At 36.4% G+C, this 22,389-nt stretch overlaps 1 protein-coding gene across 9 annotated transcripts in view; it reads left to right on the forward strand.

Moving 5' to 3' along the window:
• Map3k20 (mitogen-activated protein kinase kinase kinase 20) overlaps positions 1 to 22,389 on the forward strand; it is a 172,133-nt gene that overhangs the window by 1,645 nt on the left and 148,099 nt on the right. For 7 of the 9 annotated variants that reach the window (XM_040294480.2, XM_078017615.1, XM_078017616.1 and 4 more), the window contains exon 2: positions 9,863 to 10,055. In XM_040294480.2, coding sequence (XP_040150414.1) covers positions 9,897 to 10,055 — 159 coding nt within the window. In that variant the 5' untranslated portion in view covers positions 9,863 to 9,896. Of the gene's footprint in view, positions 1 to 6,352; positions 9,706 to 9,862; positions 10,056 to 22,389 lie in introns of those variants that run through there. The other 2 variants (XM_040294479.2, XM_040294481.2) reach the window with 2 other exon arrangements.

Raw genomic sequence — 22,389 nt, forward strand, 5'->3', positions numbered from 1 at the left:
ATGAATATGAATTTGATTTGTTTGGAAAGAGAGAATTAAGATAAAGAAACATGGTCTTTTGGAGCAGTGTGCACTGTTTATTTTAATCTTCATATTTTAATTTCTACTTTAACTTTTGGGGATTATTTTGGAAGTTTTTTTTTTAAACTGAAAATGTTTATATAAAAAAAACCTTTAGTGGTAATAATTCCAGAGTAAATGACCATAACACAAAGGTAAGAAGAAAAAAAAAATTTTTTTTCTTGCCTAGGAAAGCCAATAGATGACTGGTCTCTTCCTTATTCCTTTAGGGGTTACATTAGAAGACATTAAGGAGAGAGTAATATCCAAATATTAAGCACGCGGATTTGGATCTAAAAATGGATGGTCAAAGATCTTGGGAACTGAGGGACCTTCTTGCCAAATAAGGAAACTTGGCAAGTTGCACTGTGTATTTTAAGTTAGCACAGAGTGAGTGTTATTGGCAATACATTGGCTCAGTGCCTATCTGGAATAAGCAATGAAACTGACTTTGATAGGGCTTTGGTATAATAAACAGGAGTTACAAAGGGCGTGGAGTGAATAATCATCAGAGAAAACTCTGGAGAAATTATGAAGATGTTTCATGAAAAGAGGTCAGACTTAAAGTGAAGCTATTAGGAAAGCAAAAGGGACAGTGGATTTTAGAAACTGACAGATTTAGAGGAGAGGAGAGACTGTGTGTGTGTGTGTGTGTGTGTGTGTGTGTGTGTGTGTGTGTGTGTGTGTGTTGAACTAGAAAAAGGTGTTTGTGGTTCTTGAAATAAGGCAGCCTTATATCTGTATCCTGAGATGTTGGAAATAAAAATCAATTTGTATCATTTGTTATCCATTTTATTCTGCCCAGGACAGATTGACAGGGTGGGTGTCTTGTCTATCTAAATGTAATAGGAACAGTCAAGACACCTTTAGGTCTTACTGCAGGGAAGATTTAGGCTACTACTTTTGTGGCTATTAACCTTGCCCTGCCACACACAAATAAGCAGAGTTCCAGCTGTGATCAGAAAACTGAACCTGTTAAGAGAAGAGAGCCATAAATGCTAGCGCTTAGATTGGTTTGACTGATACATGGGTGCTTTTCTGTCAGACCCTCCTACAGACAGCTGAAGCAACGATTATGCCCTAATAGCAGTTAAATAATCCCAACACAGTAGAAGACTGTGACAACAAAGCAGCCATAGTTGCTAAAAGGAAATTAAAGCCCAAATTGAACTTCAGGTGGATAGTAAGCAACCTGATAATTACTGTAATAAGAGAAGGGTCTGTTTAAAGGAAAAAGGGAAAATTAGAAGGAGGTGGCAGAAAGATGTGGTGGAAAAAAGACATAGGTGGAAAAAAATGATATGAATTTGGAGGCAGACCTGAGTTGAATCCCAGTTGTGTCACTTGTAAATTAGGTAGTCAGCTTGGGCAACTTTTCTACCCTTGATCCTCAATTTCTTCACATGTAAATTAGGTACAGTAGTACCTCCTTCCTAAGGATAAATATATGGGACAATACATGAAAATACTTGAGCCAGTCTCTCAAATTTTGGCCACCATAACTCAGTGGTAGAGAGGGGTGTTTCTGTGTCTCAAGCTGTACCCAAAGAAAGCTGCTTGTCCCATCTCTCATAGCTAAGTCTTACCCTTAGTAGCTGGCCCTGTTCTCAAATCACACTTACATGTAATTGGGGGTGGATAGGCTTTCATTGCTACTCTTCTGCTTTGAGTATAAGGATTTCTAAAGTGGCTCTGTGTACATACCTCTGTGCTTGTAAGCTTTGTAACGTTTTGGGGGAGGATTTGAAAATTAATGAATTTAATGTCCATATGAATAATTTGGTAGTTGTATGAACAAGGGAAGTTTAAACTTAGAGGCTACAACTGAAGTCATTTGAAGTCATTCTTATAGCTGATTTTAAGTACAGCTTGTCTTCTGGGTCTAACACCATTCATTCTTTTTGTACTCATTTCTGGACTTCCATATAAAAAAACCAATAGGAGAAGGAAAGAATTGTTATGTGTAGATCACAGAGTAAATATTTGCCTATTAAACTTTTCTACCAAAGTGCCCTGTTGTAGTGAAGAAGAAATGTATTCCTTCAGGAGACTGTACATATAGCCATAAGCACCTTCAATGTAAGTGTTTTCTTTAAAATCCTGTATTTAATCTTAAAAATTCTTTCCTCTTTTATTGTACTTAATTGAGCAAACCAATACAAAAAAAGGACCTGATACAAAAGCACCCATGTGTCAGATAAGCTTATTCTGCCAAATGGTAAAGCAAAATTGACGTTGTAGGGCATGTGTTTATTCATATATCATCTGCACAGTGCTGTGTACTCCACATATGGGAATGTGCATATAAGGAACTTGGGATTGGTGCTAGTAAAGGGTACTTGCACCATTAAGCTTTGCAGCTCAGCCTGCTGCATGGGGTAATGTAATTCCATATGCTAAGAAAAGAATAGGGGTACATCATCATCTGAAGAGTTTTTATAGTTTGTGGTTATTCTCTGGCTTTCAAGATGAAGAGAGCTCTTTGCTTTGAGAATGTGGGAGAAGGGAGAGATGTAGGATGGAAATCTGGAATGTATCTCTCATCCTCCCAGCCTGGGGAGGAGAGTTTCCATTTTTCCATCCTGATGTTAATCATTGCTCTTCATGTTTGCTGTCAGGTTCATGACTGCATTCTCATAACAGAAAGGAGACTCTCAGTACTTCATAGTAGGCTGATTAGTCATCATACATATAGGACTGGAGTGTATCTTGAAGAAGCATCCATTCTGCTCACCCAATTGATGCAGGAATCTCCACTCCATGCCCTCACCTCCCACTGAACACTCAGAGATGGATCACTCATGACTGAGAGGGCAGCATATTTTCTGGTTGGGCAATCTGAAGAACCAAGAATTCTTTCTGTAACTTGTATCCACAGGTAGTTTTGCTTCTGGATCAGCAAAGCGTAATACAAGGTCTTAGTATTTTCTAGTTTTAACATTCCCATTTGTTAATGGTTCACTTTAACATAGGGATGACCAGGCTTTAACACACATATTTAGAGAACATTTGTTCTAGGTTATTAGTCTAAAATTGTACCTTGTTTGTCAGCAGCCAGGAAGGTTAGATACTTTCTATTTGACAGAAAAGTAGTTCCAGGGTAGAAACAAGTAATGAGCAGCATCAGGCCCCAAGGATGTGGAGGAGGCTGGTCCAGAAAGTAGGCCTCACCCTATATACCTGTGCCTGCTTCCTCCAGCCAACCCCAGTATGCCCTCTCCCTGCTCCCAATTTGACTTAACCCTGGTCTCCTCTTCCTTATGTCATGGCAAGCCCCTGCAGTGGCCCATGACATGAATGTAGCTGTTCCCCTTTTGTAGTTGGCTTGGTTGTAGCAAGACACATTCCACACAGCACTTTTGTGGCATAAGCACCCCCACTGACCACTTACCTGGTCTTCCATTATTTTATTTCCAGTGACATTTCTGGCAAGGAAGCATGCAATGGAAGTTGACTCATTAATTGCTTTAACTAGAGAGTTTATTATATGTATGGTAAAGCATAGATTGTTGGTGGTGGGGTGGTGAAACAATAGCTGTTTTGTCTTTTAGACTCTTATTTAAAGTTGGCTTCTGCCGGTTATCCATATCTGAAATTTATTCACTCAGCCCAGCATATTCTATGCATGATATGTTGTTTTTTGAGAGCAGTCTTGAAGGAAATGTTGATGATAGACACAGTGTAGTTATTTATTGATCGAATGCCTAATCTCCTTTAGCTAGTCTTGTAGCTCTTATCTTTTTAAGTGATTTTAAACAAAATGACCTAGTAGAACAGCATTTTTGTTCAGTAATAGAGTCTTTGAATCCTTGACCGTGACCTGACATTATGGAGAACTACACCAAACCAGAGCTACCCCCCCTGCACCCCACCTCTTTTTTTGGTATCAGGATTTGAACCCGGGGGCACTTCACCACTGAGCCACATCCCGCACCTTTTCATGTTTTTATTTTGAGACAGGGTTTTGCTAAATTGCTTAGAGCCTCCCTAAGTTGCTGAGGCTGGCTTTGAACTTGTGATCTTCCTCCTCAGCCTCCTAAGCTGCTGCAATTAGAGGTTTGCACCACCATGCCTGACTTCTCCATTTTTTGAATGTAAGACTCTTACCAAAACAACACCACCAATGATTCCAAGTAGTATCATTTTATTTATACATGAAGATAAGCAAATTTAATTTATTTACCATCTGTGTGAAGGAGGCTGAAATAACACCTGTATACATGAATATTAGGGCAGCAAGGTTGGCAAAATAATTTGTTGAAGGCCAAAGGCTACTTTTGAAAAATCTTTTTAAAAAACCTTATCCAGGTCATGATAAAACAAATTAGTTTTTTTTTCCTAATTGAATCAGAAATAAACTTATAACTTTGTGAAGAAGGGGGAAAGGAAAGTTTAAATTAGGGATAGTAAGAGAGGAAGGAGCCAGGTGTGGTGGCACACACCTGTAATTCCAGTGACTAGAGAGACTGAGGCAGGAGGATCCCAAGTTCAAGGGCAGCTTCAGCAATATAGTAAGACCTTATCTCAAAAAAAAAAAAAAAAGGGGATGTAACTTAATAGTAGATAACATACAGGTTCCACTCTGGTATGGCCCCCATTCCCCCAAAAAATCTAAATTCAGAAATTGTAGGCCCATGTACACTAAAAGGTAGCAACATCCAGAGAATGTCCAAAGTTCCCTTATTTCTAATAAAATTAATCCTTTTATCAAGTAGACTTAATTATTTTTTAAAATTATGATGTTCAGTTATTTGATGAAGCAGGTTACAGTTTTCCAGAATTAGATGTCCATGTAATAGGCAGTAGATAAGATCTGAAAGAACAGTGCCACCATGGAAGGTGTGTACTCTCAGGCTCTACCACAGTGAGTGCTGTGATTGAATAAACAGGTTCTAGAAATGCTAATATCTAAAAAGTGCAAAAAAAAAAAAAAAAGTACTACATTTTAATAACTACATATTCCCTCTGGGAAAAATAAGTAAAAACTATAATTGCTAATGAAATCGATCTGACAAAAATGAAAAATGACAAGAAAATAAAGGGCAACAAAGAGAGGAGTTAGGAAAACAAAAGTACATGAAAAGGATTTATAGACCAATAGTATTTATTTATTAATAATTTCTCTGCAAAAGTAATGGAAAGATAAAAGAAAACAATTTTTAAAATGGGGAGAGGAAAACTATCAAGGAAAGCCCACCTGACCACGAAGACTGAAGGAATATATTGATGGCTAAATATGTTATTAAAAAAAAAGAAAAAGAAAACAATGATTTCCATTTATTGTGTGTATACTATGTACTGGGCACCAAGGAAGGCACTTTCATATCATCTCCCACTTTCTAAATTATATGCAGAAAAATTATTATTGCTAGTGAGAAAACTGAGAGCAAAGAGGCTTAGTATTTTGCCCAAGGTCTAATAGATTATAAGTTTGGATTTGCTGCTAGATCTAGTAGGGCTCCTTCCCCTGGGCTGTGCTGCTACCTGCTGAAATATCTGTTGTTTGAAACTAAAACTTTTCAAGGAGGTCAAGTAATACAGTGTATACTTAATAATAACTTTTGGACTATCAATCATGGGACATTAAATGGAAGGAATTTAGAAGATTGAAAACTTTTTAAAAAGTAGAATAATACTCCTTTTAAGATTTCTAATTTTCATATGACTATTTTTGATAATTAATGATGCTGTATATGTTTTCATTCATTTAGTTAGTAGTTAAATTTTTGTTTTGATTTTAATTTAAGAAAAATTTTAGGTTAAAAATATTTGGCATACTACTCAAGTATTCACATAATTGGACCCGACCACATTGTTAGGATCTTCAGAGTTGTGCCATCTTTCTATTCTTTGATTTATTCTGATACTACTGTTCTAGGTTACCCCTCAGTGTTGTGTGGTAGATAATATTTAAAACAGCTTTGCCAGTGCTAAAAAGTTAGTACTGAAAATTGTTACATGGAGAAAAATTGCTTTTTTTGTGTGTAAAGCAATTTTTTATCATGGTGAGTTGAAAACAGTATATGTGATTTGGTACCCTGTGTAAATAAACCTACACAGATGACTCGCCACTGGTGTACTCAGTTTGAAAAACTGGAACATAATTTGGTCAGGTAGCAGTCTTCTCCAAGATGCTCTAGTTATAACTGTCATACAACTCAGATTTTTTTTATTCTTCTGGTCATAAACCAGAAGAAGGTATGTATGCATACACACATGTATATGTGTATGTATGTATATATATATTTTTTCTGACATTCATATGGGTATGGGAATAGAAACCTCAACCAAGTTTTTCAGCTAAGTGCACAATGCTTTGCCAAGCTCACTAGTTAGTCTCTTCAGTATCAGATGGGACTTAATTTTTTTACAGTCTCAATAAAGCATTCAAGTAATTGCATGGTTCCATTCATGCATTGCCAATTCCCAAATGGCAGGGTGTATCACAATGTGAGTAACTGTGACTCTGGGAAGAACATGACTAGTTGCCTCATGTGAAGTGGTGAAGATCCTGGAGAATGGTGCTTCTACATGAGGTTAGATTAATTCCTATTGATCTCATCCTAGTTCAGATCTATACCTTTATTTTGAAAAGGATTTCTCTAGTCCTCGAGACTCAGAGGGACCTTTTGAAGATCCACACACTCTCCTCAATCTCCCAGAAAGCCTAGGTAGCAGTTTCCAAATCAGGATTTACTTCAGAATCCTCTGAGGGCACTTGTAAAATCTACAGGTCTCAGATTTTACTTAATTTGATTGAAATCTTTGAAAACTAGCCACAAAATGCACAATGAAAGAATAACCAGAAACTATTAATTTTTTCAAATGTTTTGAATGGAAAAGGTACACACTGTGTGCCTGGTTATGTACAGGGTGCCGAATAACCAGATGGAAATGGAAGTGAATTTGGAAATGTATGCCTGTTGGGAATTTAGTGGGAAAGATAAATGGATTTAGAAAGATGCTGAGGTACAGAAGAGAAAGAATATAAAGTTTTCTTAATGGGGCTCAAAGAGGTACCCTGCACACAGGTTTGTTGGGCAGAGATAGGCATTTGAAGTAGAGACACTAGCCTGTGCAAAATATGGAGATGTGAGATAGTTCAGCACATGTGGGGAGCTGCTAGCTGTTCTTCAGGTGCATATGTGCAGTGAGAAGACATGAAGAAATTGTGGCTCTAAATGGTAAAGGAACAACACCAGAAAATTTCCTGGAATCAAAGACATGAGTTACAGATAGCTGAGTTCAAATTTTCTATCAGCATTTAAGAAAGACTCACCCCTAAGCATGTCCCAATAAAACTTGGAGTTCCAGGGATGAATAGAGGATCCTAAAAGCTTTCAGAGAGATAAAATCATGTAAAAGGGATTACTTATAAGAGTAGTATCAGAATCTTCAATAACCACATTAGAAACAAGAAGAAAAAGAAGTAATACCTTGAAAATTATACAGAAAGTGGTTTTCTACACAGAATTGCATATTCAGCCAGGCTACCAATGAAGACATTTCAGAATACACAGGTTCTCAAAAAGAGTTGCAGTCTGTGAATTCTGTCCAGGTATCTAATGGGAGGGATGTTGTCAAAACACAGAAATAAACCAAGAAAGAGAAAATGGAAGGTCCAAGGACAGGGATTTCCTCAAAAGAAAAAGGTGAAGGAAAATTCTTGAATGGTAGCAAAGGGAAGGCCTAGTCTAGGTCAGGCTTAGAGAGCAGCCATTCCAGCCACACTGAAGCAGGATGAGGTGTACAGAGAAAATGTCTCCAAGAAAAAAATAGAACCCTCACCTGCTACACCAAAAAAAGGAGAAAGAAAGAACCTGCTGTTTTCAGTTTATTAAGAGACATTTTTCAGTTCTTGAAAGAGTTGATGAGTATTATTAGGAATATAGCCTTTTCATGTTAGGAATATAAAATGCTAAATAAATAACAAATTACAAAAAACAGGATAACTAATAACTTTAGAAGAGGCAAAATATTATTCAAGAAGGGAAATGTAAGCATTAAATCCTGTATATCACTGCTGGATATAATATTTACTTTGTCAGACTACTATATACTCTGTATATTTACTTAACCAAATGTTCCAGTATGATTGAAAACAGCATTGGGCAAGTGTGACATTTGTATGCGTGGAGGAGAATGAGGATGATATAGGAAAACTAAATCCTTATTTTTCATGGGGGTAAATTAATAGATATTATCTAAAATGGGGAAAATCAAGAAATGGCAATATAAGCTTATTGTTTAGAAATGTGGAGCTAAATACCAGAAAGAAATACTAAAGAATTTGAAATTAGTTGCCTCTGGAGAATGAGAATTAGATGTGGGGAACAGTAGGGCAAAAGACTTAATGTTTCATAGTTTTATAGTCCTATTTCATTTTTTATAATTGTTAATTAAGAAAAAAATATAGACATAGCATCTGTAACATGAGAAAATCTTGCACATGTATTTTGCATTTTGTTAAACAAATTTTTTAGCTTAAGTATGTTCCTACCTTTGGCACAATCCTAAATTTTATCCAAACTTTCTTTTGTACAATTAACTGAGTATGAATTGTAGCAAAAGCCGGTAGGATGAATATTATTTTAGTCTATAACTGGATACATGGTTCCCCCAAACTCCCAATTTTTTTGTGGACCGTTTCTAAATTTTAGAGGATAGACAAACAACTCTTTCCCTTTCTTGCCCTCTCACCAAAGTAGAGCACAGTTTGGCTTTGTGCAAGAAATCAGCTTTCCTTAGTGACCTGATGTTCCTAGTCATCTGCGTATTAAGATCTCTGAGTTGACTGTGTACATTATTCTGAGCCTCAAGTTGTTTATGGAGAAAATCTGGTGAATTTATATTGATACAAACTGTCCCCTCAACCTTTTTATTTTGAAAAAGAAATCAAATCTCACAGAAAAAAATTTTACCTAGATTTGTCAGTTCTTAACATTTTGCTACATTGCTTTCTCTCTCCCCCTTATCCTCCCCTGCAACACACACATATTTTTGGAAGGTGGGGCCAGGTATGATGCCCGAATCATTTACCTGGTCATTCTTAGTGGAGAATAGGAAGACTCCTCAAACCACAGAAAATATCATTGTAATAATCTCTAGGAGGGGTAGTGTGTTACTCTGGAAACAAACATAATATTTTTTAAAACATCCTTGGCAGTGTTCTTTGGATGACTTAATATATTGTAATCAGGGGCAAATTTTTTACTCTTTAATTAAGTTCTGCTACAGTATACAGTTCAGGAAGCCACATTTGGAAGATACTTGGCCAACTTTTCTATCATCTCTAAGCTGGAAGTATGTTATGGGAGTTTAAGCATTGACTGTGCATTTTGTTGGCAGCATTTTGGCTGGGCTGGTGTGGGATGCTCCGTGGCTTAGGTTATGTGTATTAGAGGTGGCCAACCACAGCTGCCAGGAGAGCTGTGCTAGCTTGCTGCTGAAAGACGCTTCCCGTTTGTCAGGCTTCCTGATAGGAGACCTGGTGACACAGTAGCCTTTAGGCAGAGCTCTTTGGGATACGGGTGTAGGAAGTGCTGCTACAGGTTTTGTTGGGGGGAAATCTGAGCCATTTCTCTGTGGACAGCTGCATTTCAAAGTCTGGACAAGTTGCTGTTGAATTTTGCACGGGCTGCCAGAGTGAGTGTTTTTATTTTGATTTGTCTTGCTTTTCTTCTTCCTAAGTGATCATGGCCTTTCTGGAAGTTTCAGAGGACCCGTTATTCACCATCTAAAGTAAGATTCAAAGGATTTTTCAAACTTATTTGTAATTCAATTTTTTTCTTTCTTCCTGCAGATTTTGTGGAAGTATACTACTTTGTCATTATGAGATGTCGTCTCTCGGTACCTCCTTTGTGCAAATTAAATTTGATGACTTGCAGTTTTTTGAAAACTGCGGTGGAGGAAGTTTTGGGAGTGTTTATCGAGCCAAATGGATATCACAGGACAAGGAGGTGGCTGTAAAGAAGCTGCTCAAAATAGAGAAAGAGGTAAAAAAATCTTTTCCTTCTATCAGAAATGTTCATGACAGCACTTATGTAAGCTTTTCTACCTAGAGGTAGAGGGTCACAGAACTGCAAGGGACCTAGCAAGGTCTTTGGGGCTGATCCATGAGGCCGTTTCCCAATTTCCATTCTGGGAACCCCATAAATAGAAATTATTGCAGCGTGTGCTTTAGGGTTGAGTTCTACTAGGGGTCATCTGAAGTGAAAGGATTTTTTTTTCATGACATGGAAGAACCTTGTTCTCTGAGCTGGCTCTCCTGGAGTTCAGGGCTTTTCACTTCTGAAGGCAGCCAACAGGGGTCAGTAAAGAGTAATGTGTAATGTTTTCATCCCCCTTTTATATATTCTTGATTTTGTGGTCCTTGGGAGTTGTCTTTTAAAAAATAAAAATCAATGTTTTTCTACTGAAATAGGCAGTACTGTTCTTGTATTTCACCTCTATTTAAGGCTTGACAGAGAGCTGCCCTGCTTTGTAATATCAGTAAAGGGCCTTGGTTTTCAGAGTATGGGATTCCTGCTGATTGCAGGTGGGCTCTGAATTCTGAGACCTTTCATCTTTCTTAGTAATATGGCCCAACATGGTCCAAAAATTCAGTTTGGTACTTCAAGAATAAATCTACTTGCAGAGCTGACCTATGGGGGCTCAGCTGCACTAATGTTTGTTTTTAGTGCTTTTTATAATTTTGAATGTATTTTAACTGATACATTAAAAACATAAAAATTACACATTTGGGGGGTACTCGGTAATGTTTTGATATGATACATGTACATAATATGTAATGTTTCAATCAGCTTAAACATGTCCATCTCCTTACACATTGTCATTTTTTTATGGTGAAAACATTCAAAACCCTTTCTTTCAGCTTTTTGAAATATACACGATGTTATCATTACTGTTATCCTACTAATAACTTTTAATTCCTAGCTCTGGAACTTGTTTTGGTCATTTTTATTTATGTCTGGTTTTAGCTAATTATTGTTCTTTCCATTATCCTTTTAAAGTGAACTTTTCCATAAATATCCTTAAATCTCCTGAGTGTTTTTATTTTTTTCCCCCATTAATTGCTGTCAGTAAACCATAGCAATTAATTAGAGAAGGAAACCCAAGTGGGAGCATTTTGTGGGTTTTCTTCCAGTAACCTCTATCATGCTGATTACCAGCCATGTTTCCCATCACTGAAGTTGGGTTAGAAGGACTAAGATACCTCTATATTAGGGTGTCTGTAAGTTTTAGAAAGCATTAACAAGTGAAAACATTCAAAGCTGGTGTATGTAAAACAGAAGGGTCCTGGCTAGAAAAAATTTGCTCTTTCCTCCCACTTCTTGATCAAGAAAAAATTTTCAGAGTAGCCAAGTAATAAGGCCATTTCTTACTCTTGACTAAACCCTTTATGTAGTAAACTTTGCATTATTGTCTCCATTTTATAGAATGGGAAATATAGTTAAGATGTCCCAGGAGGGGCAATTGAAATTCAGGAAGCCAGACCCCTATTTTTTAGTATTTAACTCTGAAATTTCTAGTTGACCAGGCAAGAATAGAAAAGAAACAGTTCTATCTGCTTGTATTGAAAGAAGTTTATGATAATATTTTTAAGCATTAAGTCATGGAACTTCAATACAATGAACATGTTCTTACATGATTATTGGATTTGAAAAAGGATATTATAAGACAGAAAACATATTTTGATAGGAAATATCAGTTGCAGTCCATTTACTCCCTACCCTGCAAAAATACATTTGTAATACTTTTTCTACTATGTTTGAGAGAGACAAGAAAATTCATAGGACAAGAAGGAATTGGAAACTGCCAAATCTTGTTTTTGTTTAGGTATTTAACCTAAGTGTCTACAGTTCACAAATGGAGTGTATTACTATAAACTGCAAGGGCATAACTCATAAACTTGTAGGTAGGGGCTTGGGCTAGTAATGGAGAGATCATTATCATTGTTGTTGTGGTAAAGCACCACCATAAGTGCTGAATCAGCATGAGTTTAACATGTGAACAGTTTTGGCTAGGTGCTGGCAGTTATTGGAAAAGAAGTATGCATTTCTTGTGGAAATTGTTATTATACTTTATGAAGTATGTATTGGCTACTGCCTGTACATAAAACATTATTTTATCATGTTTTCTAAATGATAAAATAAAGGTAATAAGCTCTGAATTTTTTCTGATTTATAGATTCAATCCCTTGTTACTTAGTCATTTTTTGCCACTGAGTTTGGGAAGGAACAGAACATTTAGTAAAATATTTATAACTCACTTCATATGACTCTTAAGAATGACTTGACATCAGGCTAAATGCATGTTTTGTGAACTTAGTGAAACATGGAGGAAACATATACCAAATGCTTGTCTTTGCTTATGTGGGAGGGTAAAGAAAGAATTTGCTTCCACTTTGTTTGAAGACCTCTAGTTTAATGAGTTGCTTTCCATTGTTGTAGTGAGTATATATTACTTTTCTAGTAGGAAAGTGGGAAAGAAAACCAGCATTTAGTTAAAATTCTCTTTAAAACTTTATTTTTGGGCTGGGGTTGTGTCTCAGCGGTAGAGCGCTCGCCTCGTGTAGAGTGCTCACCTCGCATGCGCAAGACCTTGAGTTCAATCCTTAACACCACATAAAAATAAATAAGTGAAATAAAGGTATTGTGTCCAACTACAACTAAACTTCATTTTCAAAAGCCTTTTAAGCTTAGAGAAAAATGACAGTAATACCATGAACTTGATTATGTCCTGTCCCTAAACTCACCCCTTAGTAACATTTTACATTTGCTTTCTCTCTATATATATACACATTATTGATTTATATGTAATCATATTTATTTTTGTTAAACCATGAGAATAAATTTCAGATGTTATAAAACTTTATGCATAAATACTTCAACATCTCTCAATACATAACTACAGTACAATTAAAAAATTATTATTTTATTATCCAATCTGTATTCAGGTTCTTCCACTTATCCCATTAGCCTTTTATGGCAGTTTTTTTCCAACCCAGGCTCCAATTCAGGATGACAGATTGCATTTAATTAGCATTATCTATTTAGTCTGTTTTAGTCTGGAATAGTTTCTCTGCCTTTGTCTTTTAAGACTTTGACATATTTTTAAAAGTACAGCACAATTGTTTTGCAGAATGTCCCTCATTTTGAGTTTTTCTGATTTTCCCCTCACTTACTGTAAGTGTGTGAAGTTTGACTAAGAATGCTGCATTGGTCATGTGTCCTTGGCAGTCCTCCCTGTGGCTTCATGGGAATTACATGATGTCAGTTTATCCCATTATGGGTGATGGTAAGTTTGAACCCTTGGTGAAGAGAAGTTCATCCAGTTTTTCCACATTAAAAATATCCATTTTCCCTTTGTAATTAATAAGTAAGCTGCAGGTAGATCTTTGAGGTTGTAAATGTCTTTGCTCAATAAAGCACCTTTTTAGTATCCATTGATGATTCTTGATTGAGTTAAATATTATGACAGTTTATGAAGTAGAAAGCAAAAGTTCCCTCCTTATAAGTTTTCCTAACTTATTTCTTCCTCTATTTATTTATTTACTCACTCATATATTTATTTATTATTTGACTATAGGTTTAAAGATTTTTGATATTCAAAGTGTTTGAGTCTGTTATTGTTACTCTTTTTTCTTTTTTTTGGGGGGGGGGGCGGGTACTGGGGATTGAACTCAGGGGCATTCGACCACTGAGCCACATCCCTAGCCCTATTTTTTTGTATTTTATTAGAGATAGGATCTCACTGAGTTGCTTAGTGCCTCATTAAATTGCTGAGACTGGCTCTGAACTTGCAATCCTCCTGCCTCAGCCTCCTGAGCCTCTGGGATTACAGGTGTGCACCACTGTGCAGGCTTGTTACTCATTTTTGTACTTAAATTGTCACAAAGTTAGCAAGTAAGAGCTCCTTCAGACTGGATCCTGTGTATTTTTTATATCCTCTCTTCTCCTTAATTTTTTTAAAAATATTTTTTAGTTGGACACAATACCTTTATTTTGTTTACTTATTTTTATGCAGTGCTGAGAATTGAACCCAGGGCCTTGCATATGTTAGGCTAGTGCACTCCCGCTGAGCCACAACCCCAGCCCCTCCTCTCCTTAATTTTTTTTGAACATTTATTTTTTAGTTGAACACAATACCTTTATTTTGTTTATTTTTATGTGGTGCTGAGGATCGAATCCAGGGCCTCACACGTGCTAGGCAAGCACTCTACTGCTAAGCCACAACCCCAGCCCCTCTCCTTAATTTTTAATGATACTCTTTCTGGCACAAAAAGATGTTCTAAAGAACACTCATTGCCAATTCCTATAGTCAGCCATTCCTTCAGGAATCCTAGAGTTGGTATGACTGGGTTAGGAATCAAGATTCATTGACTACTAGGATTGTCTATATTAGACTTTTTTTTTTAAATATTTTTTTAGTTGTCAATGGACTTTATTTTTTTTTTATATGTGGTGCTGAGAATCGAACCCAGCACCTCACACATGCTAGGCAAGCACTCTACCACTGAGCCACAATCCCAGCCCTAGACTTATCTTTTTTAAAGAGTCTTTGTCCTTTCAGCAGAAGTGAAGGCATTAGATAAATTTTATTTGTGAAAGCATTTAATTTAAAATTTTAAATCATCCCTCTGCATAGGTAAGATCTGTGATACACTGCTATTCTTTCTGAGTTTAGCAAAATGTATCACAGAAAAAAAAAATCTTTAAATGTTTATTTCTTTGAGGCAGAAATCTTATACAACTTTATCCTAAAGAAATAATCAGAGATATACAAAAATATGGATATAATAGAGTATCTCTAGTGTAGAATAGTGAAGAATTGGAAACAACAGATGATGCTATAGCCATATAATGAAATTTCATTCCATTTAGAAAAGTATTTTAAAGTTTAGAAAAACACTTATAATATATTGGTTGCTAAGTAGTGAAAGCAAGTTCAAAACCAAGCATGTGCTTGATGTCTGTATGTCGCTTCTTTTTTTCTTGAACATTGGAGTTTTTCTATGATACTTTCATATTTCCTTTTCCCTAACATTTTATTTTGAAAACTTTTTTTTTCACCTGCTTGTTGAGCTTATTTTTTTTCTTTCTTTATTTGTTTTAATTCGTTACACATAACAGCACAATGATCTTGACAACTTTCAAAAGTAAAATTTAAAGGGGTTTTACAGTGGATGTCTATCTACATACCATGGAGAGTCTACCATTGATATAATTACTAACTCAATCACATGTGTAGCCAGCTGTCTATCCTCTCACCCCTCAGTTCATTTTGATGCAGTTCAACTAAGTTACAAAATCAGTATATTTCCCCTTAAATAGTTTATTTAAGTACATTTTTCTTTTGTGGCAAAATTTATATACAAGGAACTACATAGGTTGCTAGATTTGAGAAATGTGGATATCATAAGACACCTGTAATTACTTTATTATTATTATTATTATTTTAATATTTATTTTTTAGGTGTAGATGGACACAACACAATGCCTTTATTTTTATGTGGTGCAGATGATCAAACCCGGGTCCCGCCAGTGCTAGGGGAGTGCTCTACCAATAAGCCACAATCCCAGCCCCCTGTATTTACTTTTATAATCAGAAAAATTCAATGGAAAAAAGTATAGCTCTAACAGTCTGTTACTGACTAAAGAGGTACAAGTAAGTTGAGTTTTATAAACCTCTTTCACACATTAATTTTCTAGTCTCATATGTACCTCTAAAAATTGTTTTTACTTTTGCGTTGCTTTTCTATAGCAGGACTCCAGAGCACAGTGGCAGTTGAGCTTGTTTACATTGTTGTAGATTTACTTACAGTGCACAGTTTATTTTTGTTTGAAACAAATGTTTTCAACAGGAAAAAAATATGATCTTAAGAATAAATACCAAAGGTAAGAATAGAAACCTTTATTGATTCTTGGGAAAGGCCAGAGGAGTTGGAATAGAACTGAACTGCTTTGGCAGAAACTGAAGTAAGGAGGGGAGGTGCCAAAGAAAGACACTGTGATTGCAATGTATTATGAGAACTACTGACCCTGAGTAGAACAGCCCCATACTACACTGCAAAGAATTCACCAGCTCTCCAAAAAGAGTTTTGAGAAGGATTAATCATACAGCTTAATTTTACTCTGGCAGTAGATTTGATGATGTGTTGAACCAGACATGTCTGCATATTTTTTGTTTTTTGTTTGTTTTCTCTGGGAAGATGGAAACCTGAAAGCCTTTATGTTAACTTGAAATTTGTTGATATTCATCGGGTACTAGGAAACCACAATTAAGTATGCGATATGAAAGAAACATTTTTTTCTTTCCCCAAAAGAATAGAAAGGAAATAGAATCCTTTAGAGGTAAAATACAAAAGACCTTTTCTTTTACTTGCCTTGGCTTATGCAAGACACCACTCCCTTTATTTTAAGGGAAAAAAAAATCCCACCAATTTAGACTGTTGTAGAAATGTTAAAAGCCAGATAAATTCAAGTTTCTAAACCTTTTTTACATTATAAATATGTATAAACAGGATTAAAATGTCAACTGGTTATAACAACAGAAACTATCAATTTTTCATATAAAGGGGAAAATATCAGTGTGAATTAGAAAATGAAATCTTGAAATTGATGTGAAACTCAGAAACAGCCAAAAATAAATCCTTTATTATACAAAGTCTATCAACATGACAGTATTCAGTACTTGATACTACAAGGATAGTTAAATATTATCACTTTATTGGTATTTTTAGAAAAATAATACTACATTTACTTTCTTTTCAAATCCTTTCAATATTTAAATATATCAATGGGATCAATATAAATAAAAATTAAATATCTTAGATACTTGACAACTGCTATTGAGTTCTGGCAGTTTCTGTAATGATTTGTCCAAAGGGGGCTCAGAGTGGCCATTTGGTATTTTTAGGAATAGAGTTGCCATACTAACATGTTACCTAGGTTGTTTGTTACAGCATCTCCATATGCCTAATCTCTTCCCTTTTGCTATTTCTCTCATTACGAAAGGAGACTTTTCATGCATTAGTTAAGACAATTTCATGCAAAAATTTTCTCTCCCCAATCAAATTTGTCCATTCTAGGTTCCATTCTTTTAGGAAAATGGTTCTCAAAATGTGGCCCCTGGCAGCAGCATCACACATCATCTGGGAACTTGTTAGAAATACAAACTCTTGGAACCCACCCCAGACCTGCTGAATTAGACACTCTGGTGGGTGGGGTCTGGTAATCTGAGTTTGAAAGCTTTGCAGTTGCTTCTGAGGCCACTAGAGTTTGAGAACTATGGCTTAGGCTGTACCTAGTCAATCATGTCACATTCAGAACATCAGTGTGTTAGCTTCTGTTTGGAAGTTGAGATACCTTGTTAAACTTGTGGTAGAGAACGCTTTGTTCTTAAGCCCTTAAATGCCCCCTGTGCAGATGACCACCTGGGTACACGCCCTGCTTTGCAGTGTCACTGAGCATAAGGAAGTAAGGGCTGACCTAGGAATGCAAAGATATGTGAGACCCTAGATAAATACCTTCATATTTGAGTCCCTCCCCACTTTGGTGCTACCTTCATTTCCACCTTTGTTTTAAAAATGGTCTGACCAGTTATAGTGCTCACATCAAATAGGGTTGTTGAGGATTAAATGAGACTGTATACATAAAGTATATAGAAGAGCGATGGACACATGGGAAGACTTGGGTTACTGTTAATTACCAGGTGTACCTTCACAATGCTCTCTGAAGTCAGACTAGCAGGTAGGTGTCGGGTTTTGTGAAGATTTTGGTTTGTTCATGCCTATGACCTCATGTTGAGAAGGGATCAGGTGTGTGTTAGTACCTGACAAGAACAGCTTAGAGGAGGAAAAGTTTATTTGGGGCTCACAGTTTCAGAAGTTCAGTCCGTAGATTGCAGACTCCATTGCTCTGGACCCAAGGTGAGGCAGAACATCAAGGGGGATGGTGCTGCCTTTATATTTAGCAGGAAAGGGAGTCATAGTAAGGCTCAGTGTGACTGTGAGTGGACAAGCATGTGTGCAGTGTACTTCATATCTCACATCTGAGAGCAGGGTTAGTCTTTGCAGCTGATGCTGTCACCATCCTGCTCCTCACACTACACCAAGTATGGTTATCATTATGAGTCCAAATTTGGGCTGAGCCCTCTGCTTCTTCAGTTCCTTTGTAATTTTATAATTTCCTTTGCCAGGTCAGAAATTAAGGTTCAGAGAGGTTAAGTAACGTGGCTAACATAGACAGCATCCTTTGTGGAAATCTTCCTTGGAAATCTTCACAGCCCTGGACACAGTGCCTTGTTCAGTGAAAACACTGAAATATTTGCTCCTTGACACTTGGTATCCTGTTGCAGTTGGCTTCCCTCTCATTCTCATTCATCCAGGAAAGGTATCTTGAATTGAGTTACCTATATTTTCTGAGATCAGGCGAGTTCAGGGTAGTATGGCCAGAGACCAGTTACCTTTATTTTCTTCATTTACTCTGCTTGAATCTGTGAGGACAGTGCAACACATTGTCTTTACTGTATCACTGTGAATACAGCAATAGGGTGGCATTCAGCTACATAGTAGCAGGACTTTCAGTTTTCACTTTTTCTTTAGGGTACCTTATATTTGAATTTATAAATGTCTTTGCTTTGGTGCCTTTTAGATAGTCATGCCTTTACTGCTTAAGGAATCTTAAACATTTCATAGTGCCTTAACTTTGTTCTAAATCATCTCTTTGAATTAGGAAGTAACTAATTTAGAATAATGAATAATTTTATTTGATAATTAGTTTCATCATCCATAAGTATATATTGAATAGCCATCCATTACTCAGCTCTTTTCTCTGATATTTCTGTTACTGGGAGCTTGTAATCTACGACACTCCAAGATGAACTATTAAAGAGAGAAAATTTGACACATGTTGAACAAACATATAGATTAAATGAATACATATGTATTAACAATATATCTGTTGATAATGTGAACCTCATGGGAGAGTTTGGTGAAGAAAATCCACTGAAACCAAGAAGAGTTTGGAAAATTACCTGAATTATAAATAATGTTCTCAGTATATGAAATGCAGGTACACTGACACAAATCATTACTGTATGGTACTTTTTAGATCATTGAGGTGACCATAAAAATGTTTTATTTACAAGTGAATGCCTCTTTTTTTGTTATTCAGTCTTTTAAAGTTTTACAAATCCTTTCAAAATTTTTGTTAGATTACATATTTACTATCTGTGGCAGTTATTTATTTTCATTTGCCATAAGAGGAGCATTATTGCAATGTTATTTGAGCTTTTCATTAAAGTCTTATTGATCTTGGTATATTGAGCAGTAAACATCTCAGTTAATATTTGTTCTCTAGCCATGCTATAAATATTGTGCGGAAATCAAATCAGTTAATATATTCCAGTAAAAATGTTCTGCCCTGACTAACCGTATGATACAAAGTTGGACTTTTGCTGCTAGAACAACAACAAACAATATGCAGCATGAGAAACTCAAAGCCTATTAGAGAACAATGGAACAATTGACAAATTAGAGGAGAGGAAGAGCTGCCTATGAGTTATTTAGATAGTTTCAAAATAGATATGATTGGCTCTTAATCTTCAGAAATAGAATTCTCTCACTTGGGTATTAAAAGCTGCCTAGATTTTTCATCTCTGCTCCCTGGTGAAGACAGGAAGTCACTGTCATAAAATTACCCAAGAACTTAAGTTTCAAGTTTCTTGATTCTTGGGTAATTCAAGGTCATGTTATAAACTGATGACACACTGATGCCTGACTCCTGCTGCTGGGTAGGACATCCAGTTTCTGTTTGAACCCCACCATTGATGGCATGTGAGGTGCAGGCTGCTCACTTTTGCAGTGATTTAATTCTCCAGATGTTCTTCACAAGGCGCCTTCTAGCCGTTGTTACTGATCCTGCTTCTGAGGCCACAGAGATAAACCTTGCTCTTACAGGTCAGCTTCCTGAGGACAGGATCTGTGTCTCATGGGACTGCATGTAGCACCTGTCCCCTAGCAAACAGTAAATGAACAAAGTGGTAACAGCGGTGTTGACATCTTGACCTTCTCTTCTTTTTCAAGATTTGCAGAAAGGCTACAGCTATTTCTGAATCTATAGAGAAGAGTGCAGCTTGCCACTAATAGTCTACTTTGTAGCCTTTCCTTCTCTGTGTTTAGCTGAATTTCCAAGCTCTTAATAGCTTACTTTGTCTCTAAATGAAAGATTCTGTTCTAGAGCAGCAGGAGGGATTTTTCCTGGCCATACTTATCATCTGGTTTGTTTTTGGACATATTTCCAGAAAGAATTCAAGATGCTTTTTCCTCAGCTCTGCTAATATCAGATGTTCACTGATTCATGACCTGATAAAAATTAAGGTGTCCTAAATGAAATGAGACTGCTATCCCTGATGCCTTTCTTCAGGAAAAGAGTGCTTGGTAAAATTAGCTTCATTGGAGAAGCCTCACTGATAAGGATGAAAATGTCTTCTGAGTGTTCGTGCTGTCTGCTAAAGAGGGAGGAGCCTGTATGGCTGCTCAGCTTTTCCAGAGAGATTATATTCAGCAATTAATGTACAAAATCAGTTTTACTCAGTACATTTTTAAAACATGCAGACCAGTGCTTCCTTTAATGGGAAAGCAAATTGCTTCTGTTATTGGAATGTAGAGTCTACTTTAAGAAATATGTACTCATTTTTATTTTAATCATTTGGATGTGCCTTTAAAAATATAATAGAGTTTCATTAGCATCAGCTGCTGGCCAGATCTTTAAAGCTGTGAAAGTGAAGAACTTTTCCTTCCTAAAAATCTTAGAATATTGTATTAACCACAAAGTAAGGCTTACCCCCCTCAGTGTAGCCTGTATTCTTCCTTAGGAAAAACTTTGCACAAAGAAACTTGGGGGTTGTGGCTAAAGTCAAGGCATCTCTCCTGCTTTAACCAAGTGATCAAGATAAACATCAATAGTGAAAGTCATATTGATAGCATGTATCTATGATGTGATGTGATGAGAAAAGCACTTCACATCTGTGATTTTTCTTCTCTGTAACCTATAACTCCAGCTTAGTCATGCGGAAAATATCAGAAAAATACAAATTTGGTGGACATTCTACAAAATATCTGAGTACTCCTCAAGATTGCTGTTATTTGGATAATGAGTGTGTTAGTCAGCCGTTACTGTAACAAATACTTGAGATAGTCAGTTTATTAAGAGAATGGGTTTATTTTGGCTTACGGTTTTGGAGGTTTCAGTCCATGATGAGCCTCATTATTTTTAGGCCTGTGGGGAGGCAACATATCATGGTGGGTACTAGGTGGTGAAGCAAAACCATTTGCCTCACAGCCAGGATGCAAAAGAAAAGGAGGAGGAAGAGACCAGGGCCCACATGCCTCCAATGACCTAAAGCCTCCCACTAGGTCCCACTTCTTAAAGTTTCTACCACCTCCCTGTAGTGCCACAGACTAGAGACATTCTAGGTTCAAACCATACCTCAAGGAAAAGACTGAAACTGTCACAGGCCTGAAGAGATTAAGGAGACATGATGATTTCATATGATGTGCTATCCTACATTGGATTCTAGAACAGAGAAGGACATTGGTGGAACAAATGGTGAAATCCAAATGAAATCTAAGTATAATCAATAGTAATGTATCAATGTTGGTTTCTTAGTTTTGACAAATCTACCCAGGTGATGTGATATGTTAGTGCCAGTTACCCTGTTTCCCCTATCTTTTTACTTTACAACTTTTCTGTAAATCTAAAATTATTTCAGAATAATTTCATGAGTGAGCAGGTTTGTGAGCAGATGAAGAATTTATTTTTTATACAAGCAATGAACAATTAGAATTTGCCGTTTAATAATATCATTTACAATGCAAAATAAATAAATAAACAAACAACTTTTGGAAACAATCCAAATGTCAATCAACAGATAACTGGATAAATAAAATTTGGTATATGTATACAGTGAATACAGAATGTATAAGCATTCAGCCTTAAAAAGTGGTTGCAGTTCTGATCCATGCTATAACATGGATGAATTTTGAAAAAATTAAGTGAAATAAGCCTAATACAAAAGGAAAAATTTTGTATGATTCCACTTACATGAGGTACCTAGAATACGCAAATTCAGAGACGGAAAGTAGACTTGAAGTTACCACAGGCTGGGGAGAGAGGGAGTGGAGAATTATTGTTTGGTAGGTATAGAATATCTGCATGGGATGACTGGAAAATTCTGGTGATAGTGGTGAGAGTTGCACAATGGTGTAAATATATTCAGTCTTCTGAATTTACACTTAAAATAGTCAAAGGGATACATTTTATG

The sequence above is a fragment of the Ictidomys tridecemlineatus genome, chromosome 7 (genome assembly GCF_052094955.1).
Source record: "Ictidomys tridecemlineatus isolate mIctTri1 chromosome 7, mIctTri1.hap1, whole genome shotgun sequence".
In the NCBI taxonomy this organism is placed as follows: domain Eukaryota; kingdom Metazoa; phylum Chordata; class Mammalia; order Rodentia; family Sciuridae; genus Ictidomys; species Ictidomys tridecemlineatus.